Below are 27,820 nucleotides of genomic sequence, written 5' to 3'. Positions count from 1 at the left end.
TTTGTGACAGCATGCAAGACGACAGCCTAGAAGCTTCTACTTCCATATCTCAACTTCTAAGAGAGAGCTATTTAGCAGAAACTAGACATCGGGGAAACAATGAGAGGAGTCGAGCAGAACCTTCCTCCAACCCTTTCCATTTTGGCAATCCTTCTGGAGCTGCTGAAGGAGGAGGAGGTCAAGATGACCTTCCAGATCTCTCAGCCTTCTTGAGCCAAGAAGAATTAGATGAAAGTGTCAATCTGGCAAGATTGGCCATCAATCACGACCCTTTGGAGAAAGCAGATGAAGCTCAAGCTAGAAAACATCTTTCATCTGATCAAATGAAACACTCACCTAAATCAAGTTTTGACCCCAACTTCTGTCAGGATAACTCTCAAGGTCCTACCAGCTCTGAAGAGAGCCCCCAGGAGGCAAAAAGGCCACAGTATAGTTCTGAAACCCAGGCCAAAAAAGTATTCTTAAATAAGGCTGCTGATTTCATTGAAGAGCTGTCCTCCCTTTTCAAAGCCCATAGCTCCAAAAGGATTAGACCTCGTGCCTGCAAAAACCACAAGAGTAAATTGGAATCTCAAAACAAACTTATGCAGGAAAATAGCTCCAGTTTGTCAGATATCTCAGAAAGAAGAGAAAGATCTTCTGTTCCCATCCCTATCCCTGCAGATACTAGGGATAATGAAGTGAATCACGCCCTTGAAAGGCAGGAAGCTAGGAGGCGCGAAGCTGAGCAGGCTGCGGGTGGAGACACCACCCCCGAGTCTTCACCTTCATCTTTGTACTATGAAGAACCTCTGGGGCAACCTCCTCGGTTCACTCAAAAGTTACGGAGCAGAGAAGTTCCAGAAGGAACCAGAGTACAGTTGGATTGCATAGTGGTAGGAATTCCACCACCTCAAGTAAGGTAAAAAAATATCCCATTAGTAACGTTTGGTAATTGCTTTGCATCTACCCTGATCCTCCTAAGTTTGTCTTTTAAGTGTGTGGTTTCAAAAATTATATACTCCTTTTGAGAAAAAGTCAGAGTCTAACGTAGCACTCTCCAATAGAAATATAATATTAGCCATAGTACGCAATTGAAATTTTTCAAGTAGTCACATTTTCAAAAAGTAAAAAGAACTGGGTGAAATAAACTTTTAAAATATGTATTATTTTATCAATATATTAAAATATTATCATTTCAACAGGTAATCAATATAAAAATTATTAATAAGATATCCAGCGTGAATTCTACACTTACAACAGCACATCTCAATTTGACTGCTAAATTTTCCTAGGAAATATTTAATCTGCATTTCTATTTCATAACATTTACAGTTGAAAAAGTAGCTTAACATACTCAAGTTGCTCCAAACATACTTCAAAATTTCATAATAGCGGAATTATCAGTTTTTAAATTTAAATTAATTAAAATTAAATATAATTTGAAATTTAAGTCCTAGGTTGCAGCAGCCACATTTCAGGTGCCCAATACCACATGTGGCCAGTGACTAAGGTATTGGACAGCACAGGTCTACAGCCTGAAGCTTAAAACAAGAAAGTATTTAGGACCTATATTCAATGAATACCTGAGGTATTTTTTCAATCTTGAAGAAAGCCAAATGATAGAATAAAGACTAATAGACTAAAGAAAGAATAAGGTTGTAGCTAAGTAAGATCAATTTAAAGATTCATTTTACATGTATTGTATTTATTATAAACTTTTTCATAGCAGCTTAATGAATACTATTCTCCCTAATGCCCAAGTCTTTCCCTAATATGACTAATGAGTAGAGAGGATATTAATCTTTTATGTGTCTACCAGTTAGCTTTTCTTTGAAGCAAATGAAGCTTAAGCTTCAGGGTTCTTCATTTGCATAAGCTATGCCTAATTTTATGGTCTTATTTTATTTCATTTTTTAAGGGGCCCTTCCACATTTATAAGCTTCAAGCCCCACAAACCTGGATCTGGCCTCAGCCTCAAGGTGACATTTGCAAACTCTAATATTACAATGCAATAATATGTGAATAAAGTGCTTTAAGTGTGTTGCTTTCGTAGAGAATTACTGGTATTTAGAGTCCTGTAACAATCACTTTGCCTTCCTAACCATTTATTTACTAGTAGAATAACTTCATTACTATTTAACATTTATTCTAGGTGTGTAAACAGGGCCTTGTCTTTTTCTCACACAGTAATAGTATTAATAATAATAGTTCTATTTATATTTGCCTATTGATTCAAGAGATTCTAGCCCAAAGACATATTCATATATTGAATTTTGCTTTTCAAAGGCAACATAATTTTATTTCTACAATGGCATATACACTACTATCCAGTTATCCAAATGAGCTTCTGGAGGACAAGAGTTTTCCTTTGTATCTTGAACGCCTTTGTATCTGCTTTATATCTTTCGGGCCCATGGTAGTCATTAAGAAATGTTAAGTAAACCAATGCACAAAGAAGCAGGAAAACAAGAAACTCAACTTCAGTTTAAATCAGGAGTGAGTCATTTGGCCTAAGATATAACAAAGGGTTGAAACTGTATGACACAGGGCAGTATCTACCCTTCTATTCTAAGCACGCCTGATGACACTCTCTAGGAGTCTGGTTGGTAATGCTGGTGAGATATCATCACAGCACCATGATGGAAATCACTCAGTGACATCTGGTCGGTCTAGGTAAGCTGGTAAGTACTCAAGTTATAGTACACACACAACTTACTTAGATTAGTCTTGTCCAACCCACTAATTTCTGAACATAGAATGGACCCCAAAAACCCACAAAAACTAGACCAGATCATTCAGGACTGATTCTCCCCATTTCTTGACTGTGACAATCTCAGATACAAAAAAGAATTCAGTGTTCCCGTGATAAAAATTCGCCGGGAAGAATTATAAGATACCCATCCCCCCCCAAAAAAAAGTAATCTAGTGGTCACTCAAAAACTACTTAATCAACCAAATACAAATTTACAAATTTTAAGGTGAGAAAAAATGTAAACAGCTTCTATGTAACAATACTAATTTTACCTGGAAGAATTTCTTTCCTGATAGAATTCATGCCTGTTTTCCTACCACTGGTTTGGTGCCAGGAAAGTCTTAGGTATTCACTAAATATTTTCTGAATGAATTAGTACTTAATTTATGGCAGCAATTATATTACAAAAAGTTTAGAATTTTCTATTAGCTGTCATTATTGTCCTAAGCCCAGAGTTTACATAACTCTAATTAACTGGACAGCAAATATATTTTTACTATGTGCTCTGCACTTTGATTATTGCAATGACAGAGACAATATAAGACATGTCCCTGCCCTCAAGGAGCTTGTGATTCAGTTAAAGGAATCATCCAAATTTGTATAGTACAAAGCCATAAGAACTCTCAGTCTTCAGAGAAGGGATGGAGGACTAGAAAGATCAAAGAAGGCTTCAGACATGTAGGGTGAGAAGGAGTGAGAGGATTTAGGAAGAAATCTACTCATTTCTTCATTCATTCATTCATTCATTCGTTCAACAAATACCTATTGAATTACGAAAGTGACTCACTGGGAATACAAAACAACTGTGAGCTATTGGAGGTCAAAGACCTTGTTTTGAAACCAAGTCTAAAACTATTCTGAGAGGGTAGCTCACAATCTAAAAGAGCAATCACGCAGGCATGTAATCAAAATGTTGTGACATTGTATGATAAGGGCTATAACAGAAGTATGTATAGAACACAACAGCGGCTCAAAGGAAGATGTGATTATTTTGCCTCGAGTGCTGGAGAAAGGAAGCATTCACAAAGGAGGTGCCTTTAGTTTGAAGAGACCAAGGGTGGAGAAGGAAGCAAGTGCATAGGTCTAAAGACAAGTGTTTTCAAGGAACCGCAAGTACTTGGCTATGTGAAGGACATGGAGTAACAAGTGAGCACAGACGAGAGAAAACATTGAAGAAATATACAGACTGATGGGTCCTTTTAGGCCAGGTTAATTTAACACATTCATCTAAAGGCACAGATGCTGGAAGAGTAATATTTTTATATGACAGGGAGGAGACTGACCTAACCTGAAAAGACAGTAGAGCCAGATGATTTTGCAGAGCCTTGAAAGCAAAACAGAATAGTTCAGATTTGGTTGCAAAACGATCTGGAAACTATTTATAAGGTTGCGTATAGGGAAGTACCAAGATGAAAGGGAGCATTTAAGTAGAATTAGTCTGGAAGGATGAGTTAGACTTGAAAAGAATGAAGCGAGTAAGCTGCTTAGGAAGCTGTGGAAGATATCCCAGGCATCAGATGTTCTGATCGGATTTGAATGGGGGCAGTGGGAAAGCAGAGAGAAGTTGTGAGCGAGCAAGATTTAGAAGAAAAGAAATCAAGCCAAACTTGGTGGCTGACTGGATGGGAAGGATGAGTAAAAAATATTAGTCCACATGTTTGAAGCCGGGTACCTGAGAGAATTTTGGGGTCACTGGCAAGGACTAAGAAAATGGAAGATGTGGCTGACATATGGTGGAGGTTGATGATTTGAGTCTGAGGAGACCGAGGGACAATATCCAATAGGCAGTTGGAAATGCAGGACTGAAGGTCAAATGAGAGGGTAGTGGCACTGGAGACATTCCAAGGAATGACCTGGACACTGGGAAATCTGGACACAATATCTCTGTAATTACAAAGGGACTATATATAAACAGGTAACACTTGGAACTAACTTCTACTAGTTCAAGACTGATGTAGTGTTTTCCAACCTTCTTTTAGCAGTAACTACTCCTCCCAGTTTTCTCCAGCAATGAATCTGTTACATGTTATGAAGTTACACAAACACACACACACACACACACACACACACACATTTTTAAGGATAAAATTAGAGGTTTTGAGATTGAAGAGCATTGGGGTGGAAGAAGCCCAAAACTCCTAAGGCATCTCCACAGAACCCAGAAGCACAGATTTTGATCCAGAGAATACCTTAAAAATGCATTAAAATAATAATGAGACATTTTGGTTTGCCACATAGAAACATGGCAGTCAATAAGAAAAGTATCCTTTTCACTATTTTTGCAAGGAAATGTAATAAGCGTACCTGGCAACTGAGGTCTAACCTTGTCTCTGGGTACCCCTCTGTGTAATCAGTATGTTATCCATGATCTTGTAACTCTGGTTTAGCAAACTGAAAAATCGTTTTTGGTGTATTTGTTGATTTCCAAATTAATTGGGCAGAAATTGCTTTGTTTTGTAGAGGGGAGATCCTCTATCACTGAAGGTAGCGTTTTGGAAGAGCTTGTTAATCTTGGACATAGCTTCATTGGAGGAGGTGCCTTAGAAAATGAAATCCATTCATGCATTACCCACAGATAAAAGTGTCTGTAGGAATTCACAGCAAATGGCCGCGATCCCTTTTTGTATCCTGACTTCAAATTCTTTTCCCAGGAATGTACAGCTGGGTCACACAAGTATGTTTGCTTGTACACAACCTTCTGAAGAGGCACAAATTTACCCTTTATAGGCATCAATGCCTGCTTTGGCTGCTTAGTTTTGCTATTGTTACTTCTGGACATTAGCCTGCAAGTGACATACTCAGGAAATAAATTCGTTACAAAGACAAAGGATATTTTAAATGACACGGGGGAATTATAAAAATATTATAAACGATTGTATTATGATACATAGTCTAAAATATTATACAAATATTTTGAAATATCTTTAGGGGCTTTTTCTTCTAACTTTTGGGAAAATTTAGATGCCTTCATTCATTCATTTATCCAACCAATAGCAAATGCCTACTATGTGCCATGTATTGTTATAAGCACTAAGATTAAAACAGCAAAAACAAGAAAAATTCCCTGCCTTCGTGGAGCTTAGGGTCTAGTAAGGAACACAGACAACAAACAAAAATTCCCCAAATTATTATGTAATTACAATTGTGATAAATGTGATAAAGAAGGGTGCATATAGTGAAGGCACCAAACCTTATAGGTAGGCTGAGGAAGGTTTTCTTAAAAAGTGGTATTTAAGCTGAGAAATAAAAGAGTTAGCCCAGCAAAGTAGGGCTTGAGGAAAAGTGTCTCAGGGTGAGGGAACAGCAAATTCGAAGCTCTTAAGGCTGCAAGACCATTGGTGACTTTAAGAAACTAAAGGAACTGATGTCACCAGAACATAGAGTGAGGAGGAAATGGTTTGAGATAAGTCCAGAGACGGGGCAGAGGCTACATTTTGAGAGTCTCCTAGAACCCGCTACTCAAAGTGGGTTCCTGGACCAGCTGGTCAGCATCATCTTGGACCTTGGTGAATATGCAGATTTGCAGGTTCCACCTTATACCTGCTGAATCAGGATCTCTAAAAGTGAGGCCCAAACATCAGTGTTTTAACAAACTGCTGTTTGCCTCTGTGCTGAGAATTTTTGCAATTTCTTCAGAGACTTCCTCAGTGGGAGGGACCTTCCCCACACTCTGTTCCTTGACCCAGATGCTGCAATCTCCAGGTAACATTTTAGTACCTGTTCCTCAGTTCTTACTCCAACAGCACACCCTCACACTCTCTCTGTTGGAGTCACCTCACCCTCATAGGTGGTTCTTTGAGGCAAGTTCTGTTTTGAGGTGGAACACCAGTCTAGTTTCTGTGGTGTCCACTTGGTCCATGGGAAAAACCCACATCTTTCCCCCATAAACTTTGGAAATCTAGGCATTGAAGCCCTCTCTCTTGTCCTTCCGGGCAATACCAAATATCCTTTCACCTTAAAAGTTTCTGTGGCAAGAACTGGGCATAAGCCTCTGTACCCCCCAGACTCCAGAGGCTGTAAGTCATGCTCTCCAGGGGCTTCTAGAGAAGTTCCTGCCATTGCCCACCAGCTTCCTTTAATCAGTCTCTTGACTTCATATATACTCCCAAAGTGGACACAGATCGCCAGACTGAATTGTCTGAATTGTTTTCTAAAGTATATTTTGAATAGGTACTGAAGAGTGTGTGTGTGTGTGTGTGTGTGTGTTCATGGGATAAGAATAATAGCACAAACACCTGTGTGCCCACATTACCATTATTTTTAAGACTGCTGTCTTCCTAATCCTATCCCTCCCTCCCCTCTCAGAAGTAACCACTGGCTCAAATCTTGTGTTTTCTCTTTAAATTTTTGTCAAGAATTTTTCTTCATAGTTTTACAACAGATTTTTACGTCCCTAAACAATATTGATATGGAAGCATTTACAGGTGAAATGACACAAAACCCTGGACTTACTTTAAAATAATTCAAGGTGGGAAAAAGTGGAGAATAGAAAAGAAATACATTTGCCATTTGTTGATAATTTGTTGAAGCTAAGGAATATGTGCATGTTGGTTCATTATACAGTGTCTCTAGTTTGTGTATATTTGACAGCTTCCATAATAAAAAGTTTAAAAACATAATATTAGTGAAATTTACATATTTTAAAATTTTTATGTAAGTGGAATCATGATGTTTATATTCTTCTGCTGCTTGAATTTTTTTCTCCAAAAACTATATCCATGATGTTGCATGTAACTCTGATTCACTCATTTTCATCACTATATAGCATTTCACTGTAAGGCTAGAGGATTGTATTTTTTGTTGTTGTTGTTTTTTTTTTTTTAAAGATTTTATTTATTTATTTGACAGAGAGAGAGACACACACAGTGAGAGAGGGAACACAAGCAGGGGGGGTGGGAGAGGGAGAAGCAGGCTTCCCGCCGAGCAGGGAGCCTGACGCGGGGCTCGATCCCAGCACCCTGGGATCATGACCTGAGCCGAAGGCAGATGCTTAATGACTGAGCCACCCAGGCGCCCGAGGATTGTATTGTTGATGTACATTTGGGTTGTTTCTAGTTTTTTTCCTAAGATGAACAATGTTATTATAAACATTCTAATATATTGTCCTGGTACATGAGTGTGTCTAGATATGGAATTGCTGAGGGAGTCTGTACAACTTCAACTTCATAATAATACCAATTTTTTCCAAAGGAATTCTTTCAACTTGCATTCCCGCCAACAACCAGAGTTCTGGTTGTTCTACATCATTGCCAATACGGATATTACCAGACTTTTAAATTTTTGCCAGTCGGATAGGTATGAAGTGTTATCTTGTTGTGATTTTAATTTTCATTTCCGTAGTTATTGACGAAGCTGAGAATTTTGAAAAATATGTTTATGGACCATTCAGGGTTCACTTCTATGAAGGGCCTCTTTACATCTTTCACTCACTTTTCTGTCAATTTGTTCTTTTCTTATTGATTTGTAAGACTTTAAAAAATATGATTAAGATACATATGACATATTGACATATATATTATGAAAATATCCTTTCCTGGTTTGACTTGCCTTCTTATTTTCTCTATGGTATCTTTATAATTAGGTATTTTTAACTTTATGTAAAATTAATTAATGTTTTTATGGCTTTGGTTTCTATGATATGTGTCTAGCTTAAACAATTTTTCCTAACCTCAAAGTAAAATATGCTTATATAGTGTCTTCTGAAAGTTTTATAATTTTGTCTTTCACATTTAAGTTTTTCATCCATTTAAAGTTGATTTTTGTGTATGGTGTAAAGCAGAAAAATCCATTTAAGTTATTTTTAGATTGGATAACCAACTGTTTCAGCTCCACTTTATTGAAAAGTATATTCATCAATAACAACTGATCTATAATGCCAGCTCCATCATAAGTCAAAATTCCATAAACGCGGATCTAGCTTGGGGCTTTCTATTCCTTTCCTGTGGTTTATTTATCTCATTGCAAAAGAGTTTTCATAATTCTTATTTCCAGCTTTTTCATTTTAAGGAATTTTAGTTCTTCTTGGCCTTTTGCTCTCAATATAAATTTTAGAATCATCTTGTCAAATTCCATAAGAATTTTTTAATTTATTAAGATTTGGGAGATTGCATTAAATTTGTAGATCAATTTAGGGAGAATTTGACATCTTTAAAATATTGAGGCTTCAGGGCACCGGGGTGGCTCTGTCTGTTGTGCGTCTGACTCTTGGTTTCGGCTCAGGTCATGATCTCAGGGTTGTGAGATCGAGCCCCGCATTGGGTTCTGCACTCAGCAGGGAGTCACCCTGAGATTCTCTCTTTCCCTCTCCCCCTGCCCCTACTCCCAACCCATTTCCTCTCTCTCTCTATTTCTCAAAATAAATAAATCTTTTTTAAAATAAAATACTGAGGTTTCATATTCAGGATCATAGTATATTTCTCCATCTACCTATTTAGATTACCTGAAAAATAAGCTTAAATAATTTTTTCTCTGAGTCTTACAAATCTTTGGCTAGATTTATCCATAAGAATCTTATTTTCATACTGTATAAATGATAGCTTTTTAAAAAATTACATTCTATGATAGTTATATAGAGAAATGCAATCAACTATTGTATATTTTTTCTTTTCTTTTTCTTTATTTTTTATTTTTTTAAGATTTTATTTATTTATTTGAGAGAGAGAATGAAATAGAGAGAGAGCATGAGAGGGGGGAGGGTCAGAGAGAGAAGCAGACTCCCTACTGAGCAGGGAGCCCAATGCGGGACTCGATCCCGGGACTCCAGGATCATGACCTGAGTCGAAGGCAGTCGCTTAACCAACTGAGCCACCCAGGTGCCCTTCTTTGTTTAATATAAATTCAATTAGCCAACATATAGTACATCATTAGTTTCCTATAGTGTTCAATAATTTATCAGTTGCGTATAACACCCAGTGCTCATCACATCAAGTGCCCTCCTTAATGCCCATCGCCCAGTTACTCCATCCTCCTACCCACCTGTATATTGGTTTTTCTAACCAACAACCTTACTGCATTCTAGGGATTTTCTATAGATTTTGGAGAGGTGATTTTCCTTTCCAGTCTTGTATCTTATATTTCATTTTCCTGACTTACTGAACTGGCTAAGCCCTCCAGCACAATGTTGAAAAGAAATGGTGACAGTGGGTATTCTAGTCTTGTTTATAATCTTAAAGGGAATACTTTCCATTTTTCACCCTTACATAAGATTTTGTTGTAGGTTTGTTTTGTTTAGGAAGATTAAGGTTTTTTTAAATCATGAGTGGATGTTGAATCTTATAAAACATTTTTCTGCAACTGTTGAGATCATTATATGATTTTTCCCTTTATTCTTTTGATATGGTAAAGAATATTGATTTTATAATGTTAAGCCAAACTTAAATTCTTGGGGTAAACAAAATCAACACCATCAGAGTGGTTCCAAATTGAATTTATTCTGAAAGAAAGATTAACATAGTAAAACAGAAGAAAAGAAAAAATTATACTTTAAAATATACAATATTGCAAAGATTCAAGTACATTGCATCAACAAAATGAAAAAATTTAATATGTTCATTTGTTCATTCACTCAATAAAAATTCATTCAGCACTCACTATGCATCAAGAACTATTCAAGGCACTTGAAATTCATTAGTAAATAAAGCAAAGTTTCCTGCCATATTCTACTCTAGTTGAGGTGAAGGTAATAGATGATAAACAGCAAATTTAATAAATAATTAAATTATGTCGTAATTTAGTAATAAGTACTATGAGAAAAAGAAAAGGTAAGTATTCTAGAAAAGGACAATAAAAAGTTTCCAGTCAGCCCCACCCAAAGTAATTTACTCCTTTAAAAAATTATTTTAGGAATTGTTTTCATTTTCACTTTATTAATCCTCACTTTCATTATTAAAATTGATATTAACCAAGTGCTTATTTATGTTTCTCTTAAGTTACCAAGAAGTTTCCACCTGGAAGAACTCAGTAAATTTTAATAAAATCTCAAGCATAGTATGGTGATTAACATAACAATAAATAAAATAAAATAAAATAAAATTTCAAGCATAGACCTATCCTCTCCCTTGTACTCCCACAGTCCCATGATTGAAATACAGCCACAGGTCATGAGCACTGGAGTTAACTCAGTAGCAAACAAGACATACAAAACACCGAATTGTGTTGCAAAATCCAACATAACTTTGAGTTTTGTTAGAAAATGTTTACTATTATCTTATTGTCCCATATACTCCAGAGTCCGATGCACTCTGCCTAGGGAAGAGTCACTCTAATGCTTGGAGAGGGCTAAGGATGTCACGAACTGACTATACTACTTTTGTCTATTTTAGGCCCTACAACCCTTCACATAGGAGATCAGGCATTGTTAGACAAAGCTAGTTAAAGGCAATTCAAGGAAAGTTCTTTTTTAGCCCCCAAACTTTCATGAAAATTGCAAACAAAACAGGCTTGAGGCTCTGATAATCCTAATTTGAATTCATTCATTTAATATCCATACAGCAAACATTTTTTGGAGCAGCTCTGATGTACCATACACTGCTAGGAACCAGATAAACAAGTGATAAACAAAACAAACATGATTATCTCCACCCTGTGGTGTTTACTGTTCGGTAAGGGACAGAAATATGAAACAAACCTACCAACCACTGTATAATTATAAGTGATAGATAGGTTAGTAAAGGAAACAAACATGGAGAGGCAATAATAGGAGGTAGGATAGGGACATTGGAAGGGCTGGGGCAGGGCTAAAGACATGCTCTGAGTAATCATTCTTTTAATGAGCATTATTGCTGGTGAGTCAGAATAACACATTCAAATTACATTTAGAAGTTGTTAATGTGCTAAAGCAATGAGTCATAACATTTATCCAAGCCATATTTTTGATAAAATAGTAACCTAACAGCAGTAACCAAAAATCCAGTTAAATCTGAAAAATGTGTCTCTTCAAGTGTCTTCATTCCCAGGCTTGGTAGCCACCCAAATTAGCAGATCTGGCAAGCTGTCCTTAGTGCATGAAAGCCAGGTCCTTCTTTTTCATTTGGACCTGCCTTATTTTCCCAGATCACTGACTCATTTCTGCTAAGCCATGAATCACGTCTGACACCACTGTCATTCTGTGTCATGAGGCTTTGGCGTTCTAAGACACGCACGTTGGGCAGGGCATTTCTATGAAAGCATTCCCTAACATGGATAGATGTTTGAAGAGAGTGTATTTTTCTCCTTATCCTCAAAAGTCTTCAGGGGAGCTGGATAAAGTTTAATACATTTTTGAGAAGGCAGCCTGACGGGTGCGTTATTTCTGAGTGGGTCACAGTGTTAAAGTCAGAGTGACGGTTACTGATTGTTCTTTGGGACGGGTTGAAGCTATCCTTGCCATCCGAGTAGGACAAAAACACTTCTGACAGAGAGTTTGGGCATTTGAACCATTCCACTTATCGCCTTCTGGCTGTCCAATTGCTCTAGATGTTTCCACTCTCATTTTGGTAAGGAAGAAAAGCATTAACTAAAGAAATGAGGTAACCTTATAATGTTTACATAAGGGAAGGTATTTGTTTATTTGTTTTGAAATAGTTATTTCTATTTGCTTTGTCAAATTAATACAGGTACGGTGCTTAAAAAGTCAAATAACATTAAAGAACAGACCAATTTTGAGTCTTTTTGCAGTTTCCTATCTATTTACCTGTAGATTTCCAAATCATACTCCAGTAGTTCTCATACTTTTTGTTCTCAGGACCCTTTTACGGTCTTAAAAGTTACTGAGGCCCAAAAGCAATTTTGTCTATGTGAGTTACATCTATAATTATCATATTTAAAATGAAAACTGAGAAATGTTTTAAGTAAGCATTTCTTATTCATTCTTAAATAACAATAATGTACATGCTAATATAAATAATTTTATGAAAAATAACCGTATTTTCCAAAAAAAGAATTTAGTGAGAAGAGTGGCAATCTTTCACATTTCTTGCAAATCTCTTTAATGTCTAGCTGAATGGAAGACAGCTAGATTCTCATATTTGTTTCTGCACTCAGTTTGTTGTAATATGTTGTTTGGGTTGAAGTAAATTTTTAAAATCTGGCCTTATACAGATACGTAACTGGAAACAGGAAGAACATTTCAATAGGCTTTTCAGGTAATGTGGCTATTCCTGTTGGTACTACATCAAAATTCAGCTAGCAGTGGTTTTTTTTAAAGGTTAGTTGCAATGTGAAACCTGAAACTATACCAATGAACTTTTGTACTCTGAAATTGGTGTACTCTACCATGAGTACAAAAAGTGAAGTTAGAGTACAAGATGGACTAAAACCCTTTGTCCATCTTGAACTTTAAGATTTTTTTTTTTAATTTATTTGAGAGAGAGAGAGAGAGAGAGAAACAGCATGACAGGGGAGAGGGTCAGAGGGAGAAGCAGGCTCCCCGCTGAGCCGGGAGCCCGATATGGGACTCGATCCCAGGACTCCGGGACCACGACCCGAGCCGAAGGCAGTCGCTTAACCAACTGAGCCACCCAGGCGCCCTGTCCATCTTGAACTTTAAATGGATAATATCATGCGTTGGTAATTTGGAAAATGAGTAATTCAGATTTTCCAAATGTTGACACATTTCATTATTTAATATTTAAAAAAGGCACATGTGTTAATATCATCATTTGATTTTATCAAAAAGTCTTTAAGTATTGGGAAGCTCTAAATTCACAGTGGGGGATACAAGTTTTCCAAAACTTTAATTTTTCCTTGAAAGCTCCAATTTTCTCATTGGCAACAAAGGTATCAGTTATTTTCACTTGAAACAACAGGCTTATTTCATTCATTTGTGAGAAAACATCTGCCAGACCCCCAAGTCTGAATAACCATAATTTGTCAGTTGCTCTTTCAAGTTCAAATATTGTTCCACGCATTTAATGCTTAGTTCAACTCAAAAAACTCACACAAGTGCTCGTCCATATCCTGTAGCAATGCTTTGTGTTACTTCCCATTTCACCACCCAGAATGTTAACAAGATATGGACTCAAGGTTGAGATTTAATAAAAGTAATTACTTGTACGGCTTCACTGAGGACATTTTTAAATGAAACTGAAATTTTTTTTAACTGTGAGTGTGGAGGTGAGGGACACAATGACCACAAGTCAATTTTCGGCAGTACCTTTTTGTGCTGCTAAAGCACTGACAGTTTTACCCACTGTGGCTTTCGCACCGTCAGTGTAAGTATCAACACAGTGAAAAGGCAAATAATATTTTAATATTATGTAAAAATAGCTTTGTCTTCAAAGAAAGTGAACCATACTTTGAGAACTGCTGTAATATACTTGTACCACTATTGCTTGGCATACTGATGTTAACTATTTCCCATTGACTTTCTGTTCCAGAAGATGGGGGTTCAGTACCCCTTGACTAAACCAACACCTCTGTTTCTTCACTGCCTCAATATAATCATATCACAATATTATTTAAAGATTTTTTTTTATTTATTCATTTGAGAGAGAGAGAGAGCAAGCAAGAGCATGAGCAGGGGGCGGGGGGCAGAGGGACCCTGATGAGGGACTCGATCCTAGGACCCTGGGATCATGACCTGAGAAGAAGGCAGACGCTTAACGACTGAGCCACCCAGGTGCCCCGTAAGCTCCTTGGGTCTTATTGAGATTTATGCCTAGGAGATTTATTAACCCATTTCAGCAGTTACATATAGCGCTGTCACAGCAGATCAAAAACTGGCACAGAATTTGATGAATTTAATAACAAAATTCTTACAAAATATTAACTGTCAACTCTTTCTATCATTTGGTCTTTCAACAAATCCAACACATATTTTCTGAGTATCTACCATGTGTCAGGGCACTGTTGTAGGTGTTGGGATTACACTGGTGAATAAAACTAATAAGGTCCTGTCATGGACACTTTACAATCCAGTGGGGGGGGGGGGACACAAAAAATAGCAAAGTGAACTGATTTCAGATAACATGTACTGTGAAGATAACAAAAGAGGGTAGTATGATAGAGGGTCTGAGGATAAGGGTGCTATGTTAGGAAGAGGGTCGGGGAAGGCCTCTCCAAGGATGGGACATTTGAGCTGAGGCCTGCCTGACTGATGAGAAGGACCTGTCTTTGTAAAGATCTGGGGAAGAGGATTGCAGGAAGAACAAAAATCCTAACAAGGAGAAGAGTTTAATGTGTTCACAGAGTAGAAAAAAGACCAAGGTGGTTGGAACATAGTGAAGAGAGAGTGGCAGGAGAAGGTATCCAGAAGTCAGGGCTGGAAAGACAGATTTGGATGTAATCCCAAATAGAGGTGATAATTGAAATTATGGGATGAGATAAGATGGCCAAAGGAGAGAACATACAGAGAACTGTGCAAAACGCTGTGCCTGCTTGCAAGAGCATATGAAGCAGTTCCCTACCTTCAAAGAATTTACAATCTGGTGAAATTGGTGGGAGAAGACAAATCCCCCAAATCGAGAATAATAAAGACAGTGCATCATCAAGCCTTGCATGACATAGTTCCGGTTTAAAAAAAAAAAAAAAGTGAAGTTAGAAAAAAGTAAGTGAAGTTAGAAAAAAGTAACAATCATTGAGAATTAATGGTAAAAGGTTTTTTGTATAGGAGGTGATATCTGAGCCAAACTGATGGATGAATTACCTTTGCAGCAGCTGAAAGGCAGAGGAAGAGAATCTCAGATAGAAAAACATGAGCAGAGACTTGAATGTTGGGGTAAATATGACAAATTTATGCAAAAGTAGAGAAAATCTTCACTGTTGAGAAGTTGTTGAATGGATGAATTTGCTTTGGAATCTTGCTTTATCAATAGTGGGAGGGAGGGATTAAAACACCGAATGGTTAGATCTGAAATTACGGTCAAGATTAGCAATTGCCAGGACTCCTTAATTTTTGACATTGAATAGTGGTAACACCTCCCCACCTAATCACTTTTTATTATGATGTTGATGAATAATTATTATTTCAAGAAATGAAAACAATATAAAAAGGGATAGGCTGAGATATCTCGCTCCTATCTGTCTTCATCCACCTTATTTTCCCTTCTTCCCAATAGGGAGCCACTTTTGATTTTCGTTTCAATCTTTCCAGTTTTCTTTATGCAGATGCAAACAACATAACTATACCTTATTTTTTGCCCCCTGCTTTAGTTTCCTTGGGCTATTGTAACAAGGTGCCACAAACTGGGTAAAAATAAACTCTTAGTTTTGGAGGTTAGAAGTCCAAAACCAAAGTGTCACCAGGGCTATGCTCTCTCTGAGACTCTGGGCAGACTCCTTTCTTGTCTCTTCTAGTTCATGGTGGTGGTTGTCAGTCCCTGGCATTCCTTGTCTTGCAGCAGCCTCGCTCCAATCCCTGCCTCTGCCATCACATGCCATTCTCTCTGTGTGTCTCTGTCTTCACATAGAGTTTTTCTCTTCTTAAAGAACCCCATGCATGCTGGATTAGGACCCATCCTAGTAATTTCACTGTAACTTGATTATGTCTGCAAAGACCCTATTTCCAAATAAGGTCATATTCCCAAGTACTGGTGTTTAGAACTTCAACATATCTTTTGGGGAAAGATAATTCAACCCATAACAACCCACATTTTTTTACACAACACTCCATGTTCACTATCCTGTACCTTCCTGTTAAAATTTTAACTGTATATCTTGGAGTTCTTTCCATATCAATGCATAGTGATCTTTCCCAATCTCTTTTCATAGTTGCATAGTGTTCCATTATGTGACTGTCCCATAGTTTATTTCATAAGACCCCTAGTGATGGACACTCAAGTTGTTTCCAATCTTTCACTATTTAAATGAGTAATGTGTACATTTGTCATTTTGTATGCATGCAAGTGTATCTGTGTGAGAGATTCCCGCCAGTGGGATTGTTGGGTCCAAAGATAAACACATCTGTAATTTTGGCAGATATTGCCATATTCCTTTCATAGGGGTTGCACCATTTTGCATTCCTACTAACAGTGGATGACACTCATCAAACTTTTAGAGTTCTGCTAATGTGTAACATGAGAAATTGTATTTCTGTGTAGTTTTGATGTCTTTTTCTCTTATGCACCTCCACATTTTAAACATTATTTTTTTTAAAGATTTATTTATTTATTTGAAAGAGAGAGAGGGCATGCGCACAAGCGGCAGGGAGGGGCAGCAGGAGAGGGATGGGGAGAGAGAATCTCCAGCAGACTCCCAGCTGAGCGTGGAGCCTATTGCAGGGCTCGATCTCACAACCCTGAGACCATGGCCTGAGAGGAAATGAAGAGTCAGATGCTTGACCAACTGGGCCACCCAGGCGCCCCTAAACATTATTGTATGTATTATTTTATGTAAATTTTTGGCCAAAAAACTATAATAAAAATTTCTAACTTCAAGGATATAGAATCAAAATGAAATACCATAATCTATGGAAACATACTTAGGTTTTTGCCAAAGTTGGGCCACTACTGAAGAATATGACCCTTACTCTGACGACTCAAGTAACCCAACAAAATAATTTTCATTTAGCTAGGTCAGATATAATTTCATAGTAGAGAATGAGTGCACTCAACCTCATGAACTTTTAATATCCCTTAGGTTCTCTCCAAATAAGCAAAGGAGCACTTACTTAATGCATAGTATGGAAAGCTGCGTCTTTTTAGGAGAAGCCAAGTTCCTCCTCAAAGACCCTGCTCTTTGTGGTTGGCTGTATTTGCTTTCTCATCCATCTTCTCTCAGTTGTATAATTCTTTTTTTTCTTAAGATTTTATTTATTTATTTTAGAGAGAGAGAGAGAGTGCAAGAGCAGGGGAAGGAGCAGACTTCCTGTTGAGCACAGAGCCCAACTCAGGGCTTGATCGCACAACCCTGAGATCATGACCTGAGCCAAAACCAAGAGTCAGGCGTTTAACCAACTGAGCCACCCAGGCACCCCACTCAGTTGTTTCATTCTCAGTAGAGGCCATTTCCCAATTTCTTGAATAAAGTGTCAATACTGACACTTTATTTGAATATTGCCAACTCTTCTCACTGTTACAATCAAATTATACCATTTACTGTCCTGATTCTAAGTTGTCACGGTTTTGTTCTTAGGGAACATCCGGAGCATCTATGTAATTAGTTTTCACACTTCAGTCATGTGCAATATTCCTTTCTTTGCAGGTGGTACTGTGAAGGCAAGGAGCTTGAAAATTCCCCAGACATTCATATTGTCCAGGCAGGAAATCTGCACTCACTGACCATTGCTGAAGCCTTTGAAGAAGACACAGGACGCTATTCCTGCTTTGCTTCTAACATCTATGGGACAGATTCAACCTCTGCTGAGATTTATATAGAAGGTAAAACAAAATATTCTTAGAACATGGCCCTTACTGGTAAGACATATATTTATAATAAATATTTATCGAGGGCCTACTATACCACACACTCTTCTAGGCAGTGGAGACAATAGTAATGAACCAAATAGACAAAGGTTCATGGACAGATGGAATTTACACTGTGATGAGAGAGACCAAAAGAAATTGAGATAAATAAATAAAATATGTAATATGATAAGTATATGAAATGGTTCTGATCACCAATTCTAACCTGTGTGTGGTGTGTGGGGTTGGGTGTCCTACAATTTAACTCAGTTCTAACACCATTTACCTGGATATAGTGTCACATCCAACAGGTTAAGGGCTTAGTTCTACAAGATTGCTCCTACCTTACTTCAGATGCCAATTACAAGTATTAGGCCCCCAGGTTACCCACAGCTTCTGTCTCACTTGGCTACAAATTGGAGGTTTCCACAACCCCCTCCTTGGGTTCAATTAATTTGCTAGAGTGGCTCACAGAACTCAGGGAAGCACTTACTTACATTCACCAGTTTATTAAAGGATGTGATAAATGATACAAATGAATAGCCAAAGGAAGAGATGCATAAGGTGAGGTCTGAGAAGGTCCAGAGTGCAAGAGCTTCTATACCCGTAGAGTTGGGGTGTGTCACTCTCCCAGTGTGGATGCATTTGCCAACTTAGAAGCTCTCCATGCTACTGGGATTTTTATGGAGGCTTCCCCATGTAGGCATGATCAATTACCATCTCCATTTCCTACCCCTCTTCCTTCTCAGGAGGATGGTAGGTAGGGCTGAAAATTCCAAGCTTCTAATCATGGCTTGGTCTTTCTGGTGACCAGCCCCCATTTAGGAGCCATCCAGAGTCACCTCATTAGAACAAAAGATGCTCCTGCGCTCTTATCACTTAAGAATTTATAAGTTTTAAGAGCCCCGTGCAGTTCAAAGACAAATATTAGAACAAGATATGCTCATGACTTAGGAAATAACAAGTTTTAGCAGCTCTGCGCTGGGAACTGGGGGCAGAGACCAATATATGTATTTTCTGTATCTCACAGTATATATAACACTACAGAAGAAATAGAAAGCAAGAAAAAGGGGGATAGGAAGTACACATATGTATATTTGTGTGAGCATGCACATGCATGGGTGTGTGGGTGGGGGGAGGGGGGCTGTAGATCTACAGATACGGGGGTCAGGGAAGACCTCACTAATCAGGTGACATATGAGTGAAGACCTGGAGGAAGGGAGGGAGGGAGCCACAATGATACTCAACGGAAAACCACTCTAGGTGGAGAAATCAGTAGTACCCTGACCCTGAGGTAAGAGTGAGCCTGTGTTTAAGTATAGAGATGAACCAATGTGGCCTGGAGGGAGGAAACAAGGAAAAAATAATAGATGAAGTCAGAAGTTCAAGATGGGGTAGAGGTGGGAGGAGGCAGGTGAACAGATCGTGTTGGTCTTTGTAGGTCATTTTAAGGACTCTGGCTTTTACTCTGAGGGAGATAGGAAGCTGTAGAGGATTCTGAGCAGAAATGTAATATGATCTGACTTAGCTTTTAATGGGGTCACCCTGGCTCCTGATTGAGAATATACCTCATGGAGTAAAAGGTAGAAGCAGGGAGACCATTTGGGAGCATTGGACAGGCATTTACATCGGCACCAAACTTATATGACTAATTTTAGGGAAGAAATCAATTTGTGTTCCTTATATATCTACCTAAGTTTTTTGTTCCATTTTATCTCGTCTCTGAGTTTTTTCTGAGGACTCTTCTTTAGCACTTTTATCATCTAGGATACCTTATGTATGCCTTGGTTTTAGCATTAAATATTGTATTATTTTAGTATAAATTCTCTTTCACCACCTAGATTATAAAGCGGGACTGTCTCATTCTTTTTTGTATCTTTAATACCTTATGTAGTACCAAATATATAGGGAATATTTGATAAACATTTATTGAGTAGATGCATGAATAATGATAATAATGAATAGTGCATGGTAGAAGTGTGTTGTATGTTTTTATCCTCAAATTTTTGGAGTACAATAAATACCTCCAGATTTAGCTCAGTTATGCCTTCCTGGAATTCACTATCTTGAGAAGTAAATCCGAGATCAAAGCTTTGCTAGCAGTGCTGAGATTGGATTGCCGATTTTTTAAATTTGTGGCAACAGAGCTTCAAACATCAACACTCCCAAGATGAAATATGACTTGTTAATATTAGGGTTGGGCGGAAGAGCATCCACCTACACCTACAATGTTTAGAATCCAATGTAATCCCTCCTTTTATCTAATCTGTGTAGGCCAAGAGCAAGAGGATTTATGGACAGCATAAAATATCTGCAAAAACTGCTCTGTTAGAGGCATCAGCAGGTGTTTTATATACAAGGACATTTGGCATTTAGGCTGGTTAATTTGAACTCTGTCACTAACTGGCCATGTGACCTTGAACAAGCCCTTCAACTACTTAGGGTCTGTTTCTCATCTGTAAGATTGGGTGTTAGTGTAGGAAATCACTGAGTTCATATCTAGGTCTGAAGTTCTATAGGCCTTCAAATGCCTAGGAACTAGTTTAAGAAATTATCATCTTAAAGATTTCATGTCTTGTTTTTACTTTTCCAGGGGTTTCTTCTTCTGACTCAGAAGGGGACCCTAACAAGGAAGAGATGAATCGGTAATTCTAATTTTCTATCCTATGGCTTTAGCAACCTCAGAGCCTGAGAAAGCTGCTAATTGGTTTAGTAGAACTTGAAAAGTGTGGCTCCAGGATATGACCTCAAAAAATAAATGTTGAGTGGATTTGGAGAACTCTACTTCTTTTAAGTCTTACCTAGAAGAATTTTAATATTCCCAATATTTTAAAAATGAGGTATCACCTATCATCACACTTATATCTACAGAGTAAAAAGCAAATAGCCCAGTGGTCCAAAAAAAATTCATGTTTTGTGACTAAATAATAGTATTCATAAGGACACAAAACCTGGTTACCCTAAATTATATATGTGAGTGATCTCATAACCTTTTTGTTAAACAATTACACTGAGTACTGAACAAAGTTACATCCATCCATTCTTTACTTTCCCCAACCATCAACTTATCTACTCTACACCAGGCACTTCATTAGACACAATGGTTAATAAGAAAAATCAGATGCTTCCTACCTTTGAGAGGCTCACAGTCTACGAGAAAAATACATAGCAAATATAGCAAGAGATGTATACCAAGCATATAGACAGTAAGAGTAATAAAGTGTAATAGACTATGATGTAACCATGGGCAGAGTGTATCAGACTTGGCACAAACGTCTCTTAATTGGTTGGGGAGGGAATGAGAGATCAGGAAAGGCTTTGCAGAGTTGGTGACCTTGAGCTGAGTCTTAAAAGAACAGTAGGTGGACACCCCCAAACAAGGAAGGAAAAAGCATTTTCAGGCAGAGGAAGCTGTGGACAGAAGGCATGGGACCTGAAACAGATGCAAATTCCATTCCCTAAGATTACCTGAAACAAACAGCAACATTTGGAATATACAAACCTGAATAAGCAAGATATGATATACAAACTTAAATAAGCATGAAATATCTCGGTTGATTATTTTCTTTAAATCTACTTTTGGTAGTTAGGATTTAGCTTCAGTTCTGTGTAGTAGATACCCCAAATGACAGTAACTTAAATGAGACAGATATTTATTTCCCATTTACATAAACATATGGATTTGGCTGGTAGAATGGCTCTACAACTCACTGGGTTCCAGTTGGCTTCCAGCTTCACCTCATTTTAAGGAATAGCCTCATCTTAGTCTCAGATTGCAAGGAATAAAGGGCATTCCCCGCCCCCTTCTTAAGGTCATTTCTCTTAGATCAACATACATCACTATCCTTCATATCCCATGACCAGAGAGCAGTCGTATGGCTACACCTAGCTTAATGAAGGTCAGGAAATGCAATCTTTATTTGGAATAGCCATGTAAAGAAATCAGCAATTCTATTATTGTAGAAGAAGAAGATGGATGCTTTGGGGACACTGATAGCCTCTGCATCACTACATAATTCTGCTTCTGAGACGCCATCCTTCTTGTCTGGGAAAAAATTCAATCACTCATTATTGGGCGTCCCTTCCCCCCCCCATGGCTGTACAAAGATGATAGATACAGACATAGACATAGACATCGTGTTTGATATTAAACACTGCTCTAAGCATCTTACATGAATTACCTTATTTAACACTTACAAAAACCCTCTGAAGTAAGAATTGTTATTTCCCCATTTTAAAGATGAAGAAGCTGCAGCAGAGGGAAGTAACAACTGGACAAAAAGGAAGCCCATCTTGTCATGAGTCATCTATCCCTATAGGATATGGGAGGGAGTCCTATCTCCCAGACCCCAAGATCCCTTCAAGTCCAGCACTTTGTTGCTTCCTGACACGCGTGGGTACTGATAGCTTTAGTAAGACCAGGAGCCTTTTAACTAGAGGGGTTGCCATCCCCTCTGAACTCTGGTTCTCCGACAAGATCCTCAGACCTCTCTCTTCTCCACAGCAAAACTAAAATAATCTCCCTTCCACAGTCTTCTTGTGAATACTTCTTGGCTCTCTTGCCCTTTAAATAAGCTTTTTAATTTAATTTAATTTAATTTGTGTAAACTTGAGCTTGTTGACTCAGGCTATTTCTGCTTTATGCCATGCCAAAATCCCAGAAGCAAACATTTATAAAGCCTCGCCTTTTACTTGGAATGAAAGGGGGAGGGCAAATACAGAGGAAAATACAACAACAACAAAAATCTCAAAAAATTATCTTCTGCACTTGTCTTGAATCTCAGTTAGTTATGAATATTCTTGAGTCCTCAGCTTAGAGCCACTAACTCAAGGACAGTAGTGGCATCTTATCATCTTCCTGTTGACATTGCCTATCAAAGTGTATAGTAAAGAGGGGCACCTGGGTGGCTCAGTTGGTTAAGCATCTGCCTTTGGCTCAGGTCATGATCTCAGGCTCTGCATCCAGCTCTTTGCTCAGCGGGAAGTCTGCTTCTCCCTCTCACCCTCCCTGTGCACTCTCTCTCTCCTTCTTTCTCAAATAAATAAATAAAATCTTTTTTAAAAAGTGTGTTTAAAGAAGTTAAGCATTTGTGGAATATTATTGAACAAAAATTTTTATTACATCTAACTTGTAAGAACTGATGACATTACTAGCTTTTCTGAAAGAATTTTCAAAAACAATGATAAGTCTGTTTTAAAATCTATATTTTAATCATTCCTCAGAATCCAGAAGCCAAAAGAGATGTCATCTACTCCCACTACTTCTGCAGCCATTCCTTCAGCAGCACCCCAAGCCCAGCATGTGGTGGCCCAGCCCAGGGTGTCAACCATCCAACAGGTACAAGAGTCTAAGTGAAACACAGGTGCCATGGACTGTGGAGGGCAGGCACCGTGACCATGGCCATCTTGTATGGCATGATTGTATTCTCTGTTGCAACTTCATGACTTTGGGCAACACACTTCCACTGTCATGATAATGGCTTTGTACTTCTGATGTAGGATATCAGCGTTTCTTATTGTTTCGGGAACATATTCTCTAGCTTCATAGGCAAATTTCACAGGAAAAGAAACTCTTTACTAATTAGTCTTGATATTCCAGTTTAATGAAGGGTATTGATTAGGGATACAAAGAGCTGTCAGCTCTCACAGTGGCCCAGGCAGGACACTCTATATCATGAAACTCAGTTTCGTGGAGCGGCAAATAATTCTACTTTCTAAGATACAACAACCATGAAATGATTTTTTTAGAAAGCATTAAATGCTCTCATCCTTCAAGTTAATGATGATGATGATGATCATGATGATGATTATAATGCATGCTTATTGTAAAAACATTCAAAAGATACAGAAGTATACTCACTAAAAACCTTGGTCAAGGTACTGCTCCCATGCCCTGACTCCTCAGAGGTACCTCTTGTTAATAGTTGCTAGCAGATAGTTCCAGGCATTTTCTATGCATGTATATGAATATATATAATATTTTAAAAATATGAAAACATACTAATCTAAATGTATTTTAATATGTTATTAATATATTTATTTATGTATAAGTAAACATATTGATCTACAACTTAAAAAAAAAATTTAAACAGAGTTTCTTATTTAATCTATTTAGTAATGCCCAGGGGTCACATTTTAGTTCTAATCCAGTAGTTTTCAAGCTGTGATCTGTGGAGACTCAGGTTTTATGGAACTTCCTCAGGGGTTTAGGGTTAATTACAACCAATAGAGCTCTCTCTGTGTTGAGGCTGTGGGGATAGACAGCACTTATTTACAACCACCATGACCTAGAAAGAAATACAATCAATTCAGTATCAAATTTGAAGTCTGTAATTCATAGACTTAGAAAATGTCGGTTTTTTGGTTTTAGATTAATCGCATGTACCAAATTCTGTAGATTTGTTCTATTTACCTGTCATCTAGGTAGTAATCATAGTGACAATGAATCTACTGTTTGTTCCCTTCTAATAGTGTCAGAGCCCCACCAACTATCTGCAAGGATTGGATGGAAAACCGATCATTGCAGCTCCTGTGTTTACAAAGGTAATCAAAATACTACTTCTTTCTGTCATGGCTTTATTTTTTATTTTTTATTTTTTTTAAAGATTTTATTTATTTATTTGACTGAGAGAGACACAGTGAGAGAGGGAACACAAGCAAGGGGGAGTGGGAGAGGGAGAAGCAGGCCTCCCGCGGAGCAGAGAGCCCGATATGGGACTCGATCCCAGGACCCTGGGACCATGACCTGAGCTGAAGGCAGTTGCTCAACAACTGAGCCACCCAGGCGCCCCTCTGTCATGGCTTTAAACATAACACAGTACCCACACAAAACTGTAGGATCCACGATTTACTGATTTAGCTCAGGATTTTGGTCTTTTATAAGTACTGTATAAGGTTTGGGGTTTTTGGTAGTTGTTTCCACGTCATTTCAAGTCCCAGATTTCTAATAATAGTTTGCATAATGAGAGGAATGTCTTCCCCACTCACCACATTGATCTCTACATGGCCATCTTATTGCTGTTAAATGGGGTAGCCACACCTAGGGGTCAGGTAATAAGTTTCCAGCCACTCTCTACTCCAAAGGTTTCTCCGGACTTCCAGAAGAATCACGTTGCAGGCACATGTCTCTTGTGTTCAAGGAGATGGAGTTAAATGATCTTAGGAGGCTTAACATAAAGGAACACTCTAGGACAAAGAACTTTCTTTTTCTATTCCACATACCAACTATTGCGGGGGCGTCAAATTCCGAGTCTCAGAGTCTTTGTATTCAGAACTAGAAAATTTACTCAAGCACTTTCATTTACAAATGAAAACACAAGGGAGGGCCAGGGACATGAAGCAGTTTATCCAAGGTCACAAAATGAGTTAGTGGCAGAATCAGGACTAGAAACAAGCTCTTCCAATTCCCAATCTATTATTCTTTCCTTTATATAACATACGTTATTTATGTGTTGCCCAAGACAACAAATTTAAAGGTGAAAATTGAGTCACATTTTTTTTTTGGTATTATGAAGACCACATGGATGAAATCTATACCTGGATTTATAGCTTATTGTTTATCTGAATGCCAAACTTAGGCCCAAAGAGATTTTGTCCTGTCAGAAGTATGCTTTAAGTTAGAGCGGTGGTTCTCAATCAGAGTTAACTCTGCGTGCCCCCCCCCCCAAGAGACATTTGCAATGTTTGTAGATATTGTTGGTTGTCACGACTGGGAGATTGTGCTGTTGGCATCCATAGATGCTGCTAAACATCTTGTAATGCATAGAATGACAGCCTCCTGTGGGGTGTCCTGATTCGGTGGGGGCCAGTGGGTGTGGGTGGTAAAACAAATTCACCCAAGGCGGAACAAAGGAGATGGACGGTAGCTGACTACACTGCAAAGAAGCATTAGGCCGGACAGCAAAGAAGAGAGGGTCTAGGAGGCAGTGGTGAGGGGCTAGAGTTATAGGGTGGAGTGAGGCCTTATGCCGATGTATGGACTTTTCCTTTTTATGGTTATCTTGGAACTATCCCAGGTAGTAAGTAGCCCATTGGTCGGTTAGAAACTGTGGCTTAATGAGCCTGTTTGCATTTAGCTTGGTGGTTGCTGTGGGACCTTTGGCCTTGCTCAAGTTTCCATTGTTCAAGCCTGTGGCCTAAAAGCAGCTTCTAGACCTCCCACGTTAAAGAATTATCCAGCCCAAATCATCAATAGTCTTGAGGCAGAGAAAGCATGGCTTAGAGCAAAATGGCATATTTGCCAGAGAGTATGAACCCTGAGGGAAGAGCTTAAGGCACAACTTCCACGGAAACATAAGTTTTAGGAAAGTTCCATCATTTAGGCTCATCTAAGATGGTTTTCCAAAATCAAGCAGAGCCTAGAGTGAAACACGTTTATCCATATCCATATCAGTTGGGCAGACATTCTTATGTGAAGCAAGATGCCTCTCGATTTATCAGGTTTGTTCCTTGTAATCTGCTTTTGGAATTTCAGCCTTGCTATTTTCAAAGACTTGAGGTAGGAAAACAACATATTTGTGACTTGGAGAATACAAGATTTTGATGAAGAGTTATAAGTGGACCTTTGTATAGGGGTGTGTGTGTGTGCATGTGCACGTGTGTAATATGGCCAATAGAGCTACCTCTAATTGTCTCTTTTTTCACTACTAAGTCACCTAGTCTTAAAACAGAGTTTAAGTGCCACAGAATCAGGACATTTTTTAAAAAGATTTTATTTATTTATTTGAGAGAGAGCAAGAAAGAGAGCATGAATGGGGGGAGGGGTAAGGGGAGAAAGAGATGCAGACTCCCCGCCAAGCAGGGAGCCCAACGCGGGCCCAATCCCAGGACCCTGAGATCATGACCCAAGCTGAAGGCAGACGCTTAACCGACTGAGCCACCCAGGCACCCCGAATCAGGACATTTTAATTTTTCATGCCCTTTTGTCACACCCTAGAGACAGTGCTGACTCTTCAAAAGCAACTAAACCACAGAATAATTTATACCCAGTCCCAGCTGAAGTGTCCTCTCTCCTCTTCCTCACCGCCACCTGCCCAGCCAGACACCAGACAGGTGTCCTTGCCTCCTGCTCACTTTCAAATCTTCCCAGGTGTTCTCTCTTCCCTGCATCTGAATCCCCTAGTGGATACCTTTGGTACAACAGTTAGCACACTAATAAAGCTGTTTGCTTTTCTGTCTCTGCCAAGCACCTTGAAGGCTATCTCTAATATCTAGATAGAAGTCTACGAGGGAAACAATAGGTCCAAAACTGTTTTTATTATTCCAATAAATCCAATAGTACTTTAGCACTTATTCTTTACATTTAATTTTCACGGACTGGTTCAAAGAACAGGGTTAGCTGCTTTTGTGTGCTGACTGTGATACCTCCTTGCAATTAGATACTCTAATGGGCAGATTCATATTTGCCTTGACAAATAAAAATGGGAAAATGATTTAATCACTAGCTACATCCTGGTCAACGCTTTGTAACTTGAAAATGTCATAGATCCAAATGTATTTAGTACATTAGCTTTGCCTAGCCTACCTTAAACATGCTCGGAATACTTAGAGTAGCCTACAATTGGGCAAAATCATCTAACAGAAAGCCTATTTTACAGTAAAGTGTTGAATATCTCATAGAATTTGTTGAATACTGTACTGAAAGTGAAAAACAGAAAGATCGGATGGGTACAGAGTGGTCGTCAGGGTATTGGTTGTTTGCCTTCGTGACGGCGTGGATGACGGGAAGCTGTGACTCACTGCTCCCGTCTATCATCACAAGAGAGGATCA

At 38.4% G+C, this 27,820-nt stretch overlaps 1 protein-coding gene across 1 annotated transcript in view; it reads left to right on the top strand.

Annotated features, from left to right (window-relative positions):
* Positions 1 to 27,820, top strand: part of MYPN (myopalladin) — a 102,504-nt gene that overhangs the window by 27,955 nt on the left and 46,729 nt on the right. Inside the window, exons 2-6 of the mRNA XM_036113868.2 lie at positions 11 to 901; positions 17,852 to 18,027; positions 20,645 to 20,696; positions 23,275 to 23,389; positions 24,523 to 24,594. Coding sequence (XP_035969761.2) covers positions 12 to 901; positions 17,852 to 18,027; positions 20,645 to 20,696; positions 23,275 to 23,389; positions 24,523 to 24,594 — 1,305 coding nt within the window. The 5' untranslated portion in view covers position 11. The remainder of the gene's footprint in view (positions 1 to 10; positions 902 to 17,851; positions 18,028 to 20,644; positions 20,697 to 23,274; positions 23,390 to 24,522; positions 24,595 to 27,820) is intronic.

The sequence above is a fragment of the Halichoerus grypus genome, chromosome 7 (assembly GCF_964656455.1).
Source record: "Halichoerus grypus chromosome 7, mHalGry1.hap1.1, whole genome shotgun sequence".
NCBI lineage: Eukaryota > Metazoa > Chordata > Mammalia > Carnivora > Phocidae > Halichoerus > Halichoerus grypus.
The sequence above is the reverse complement of the archived record's forward strand: the minus strand, read 5'-3'. Positions and strand labels throughout refer to the sequence as shown.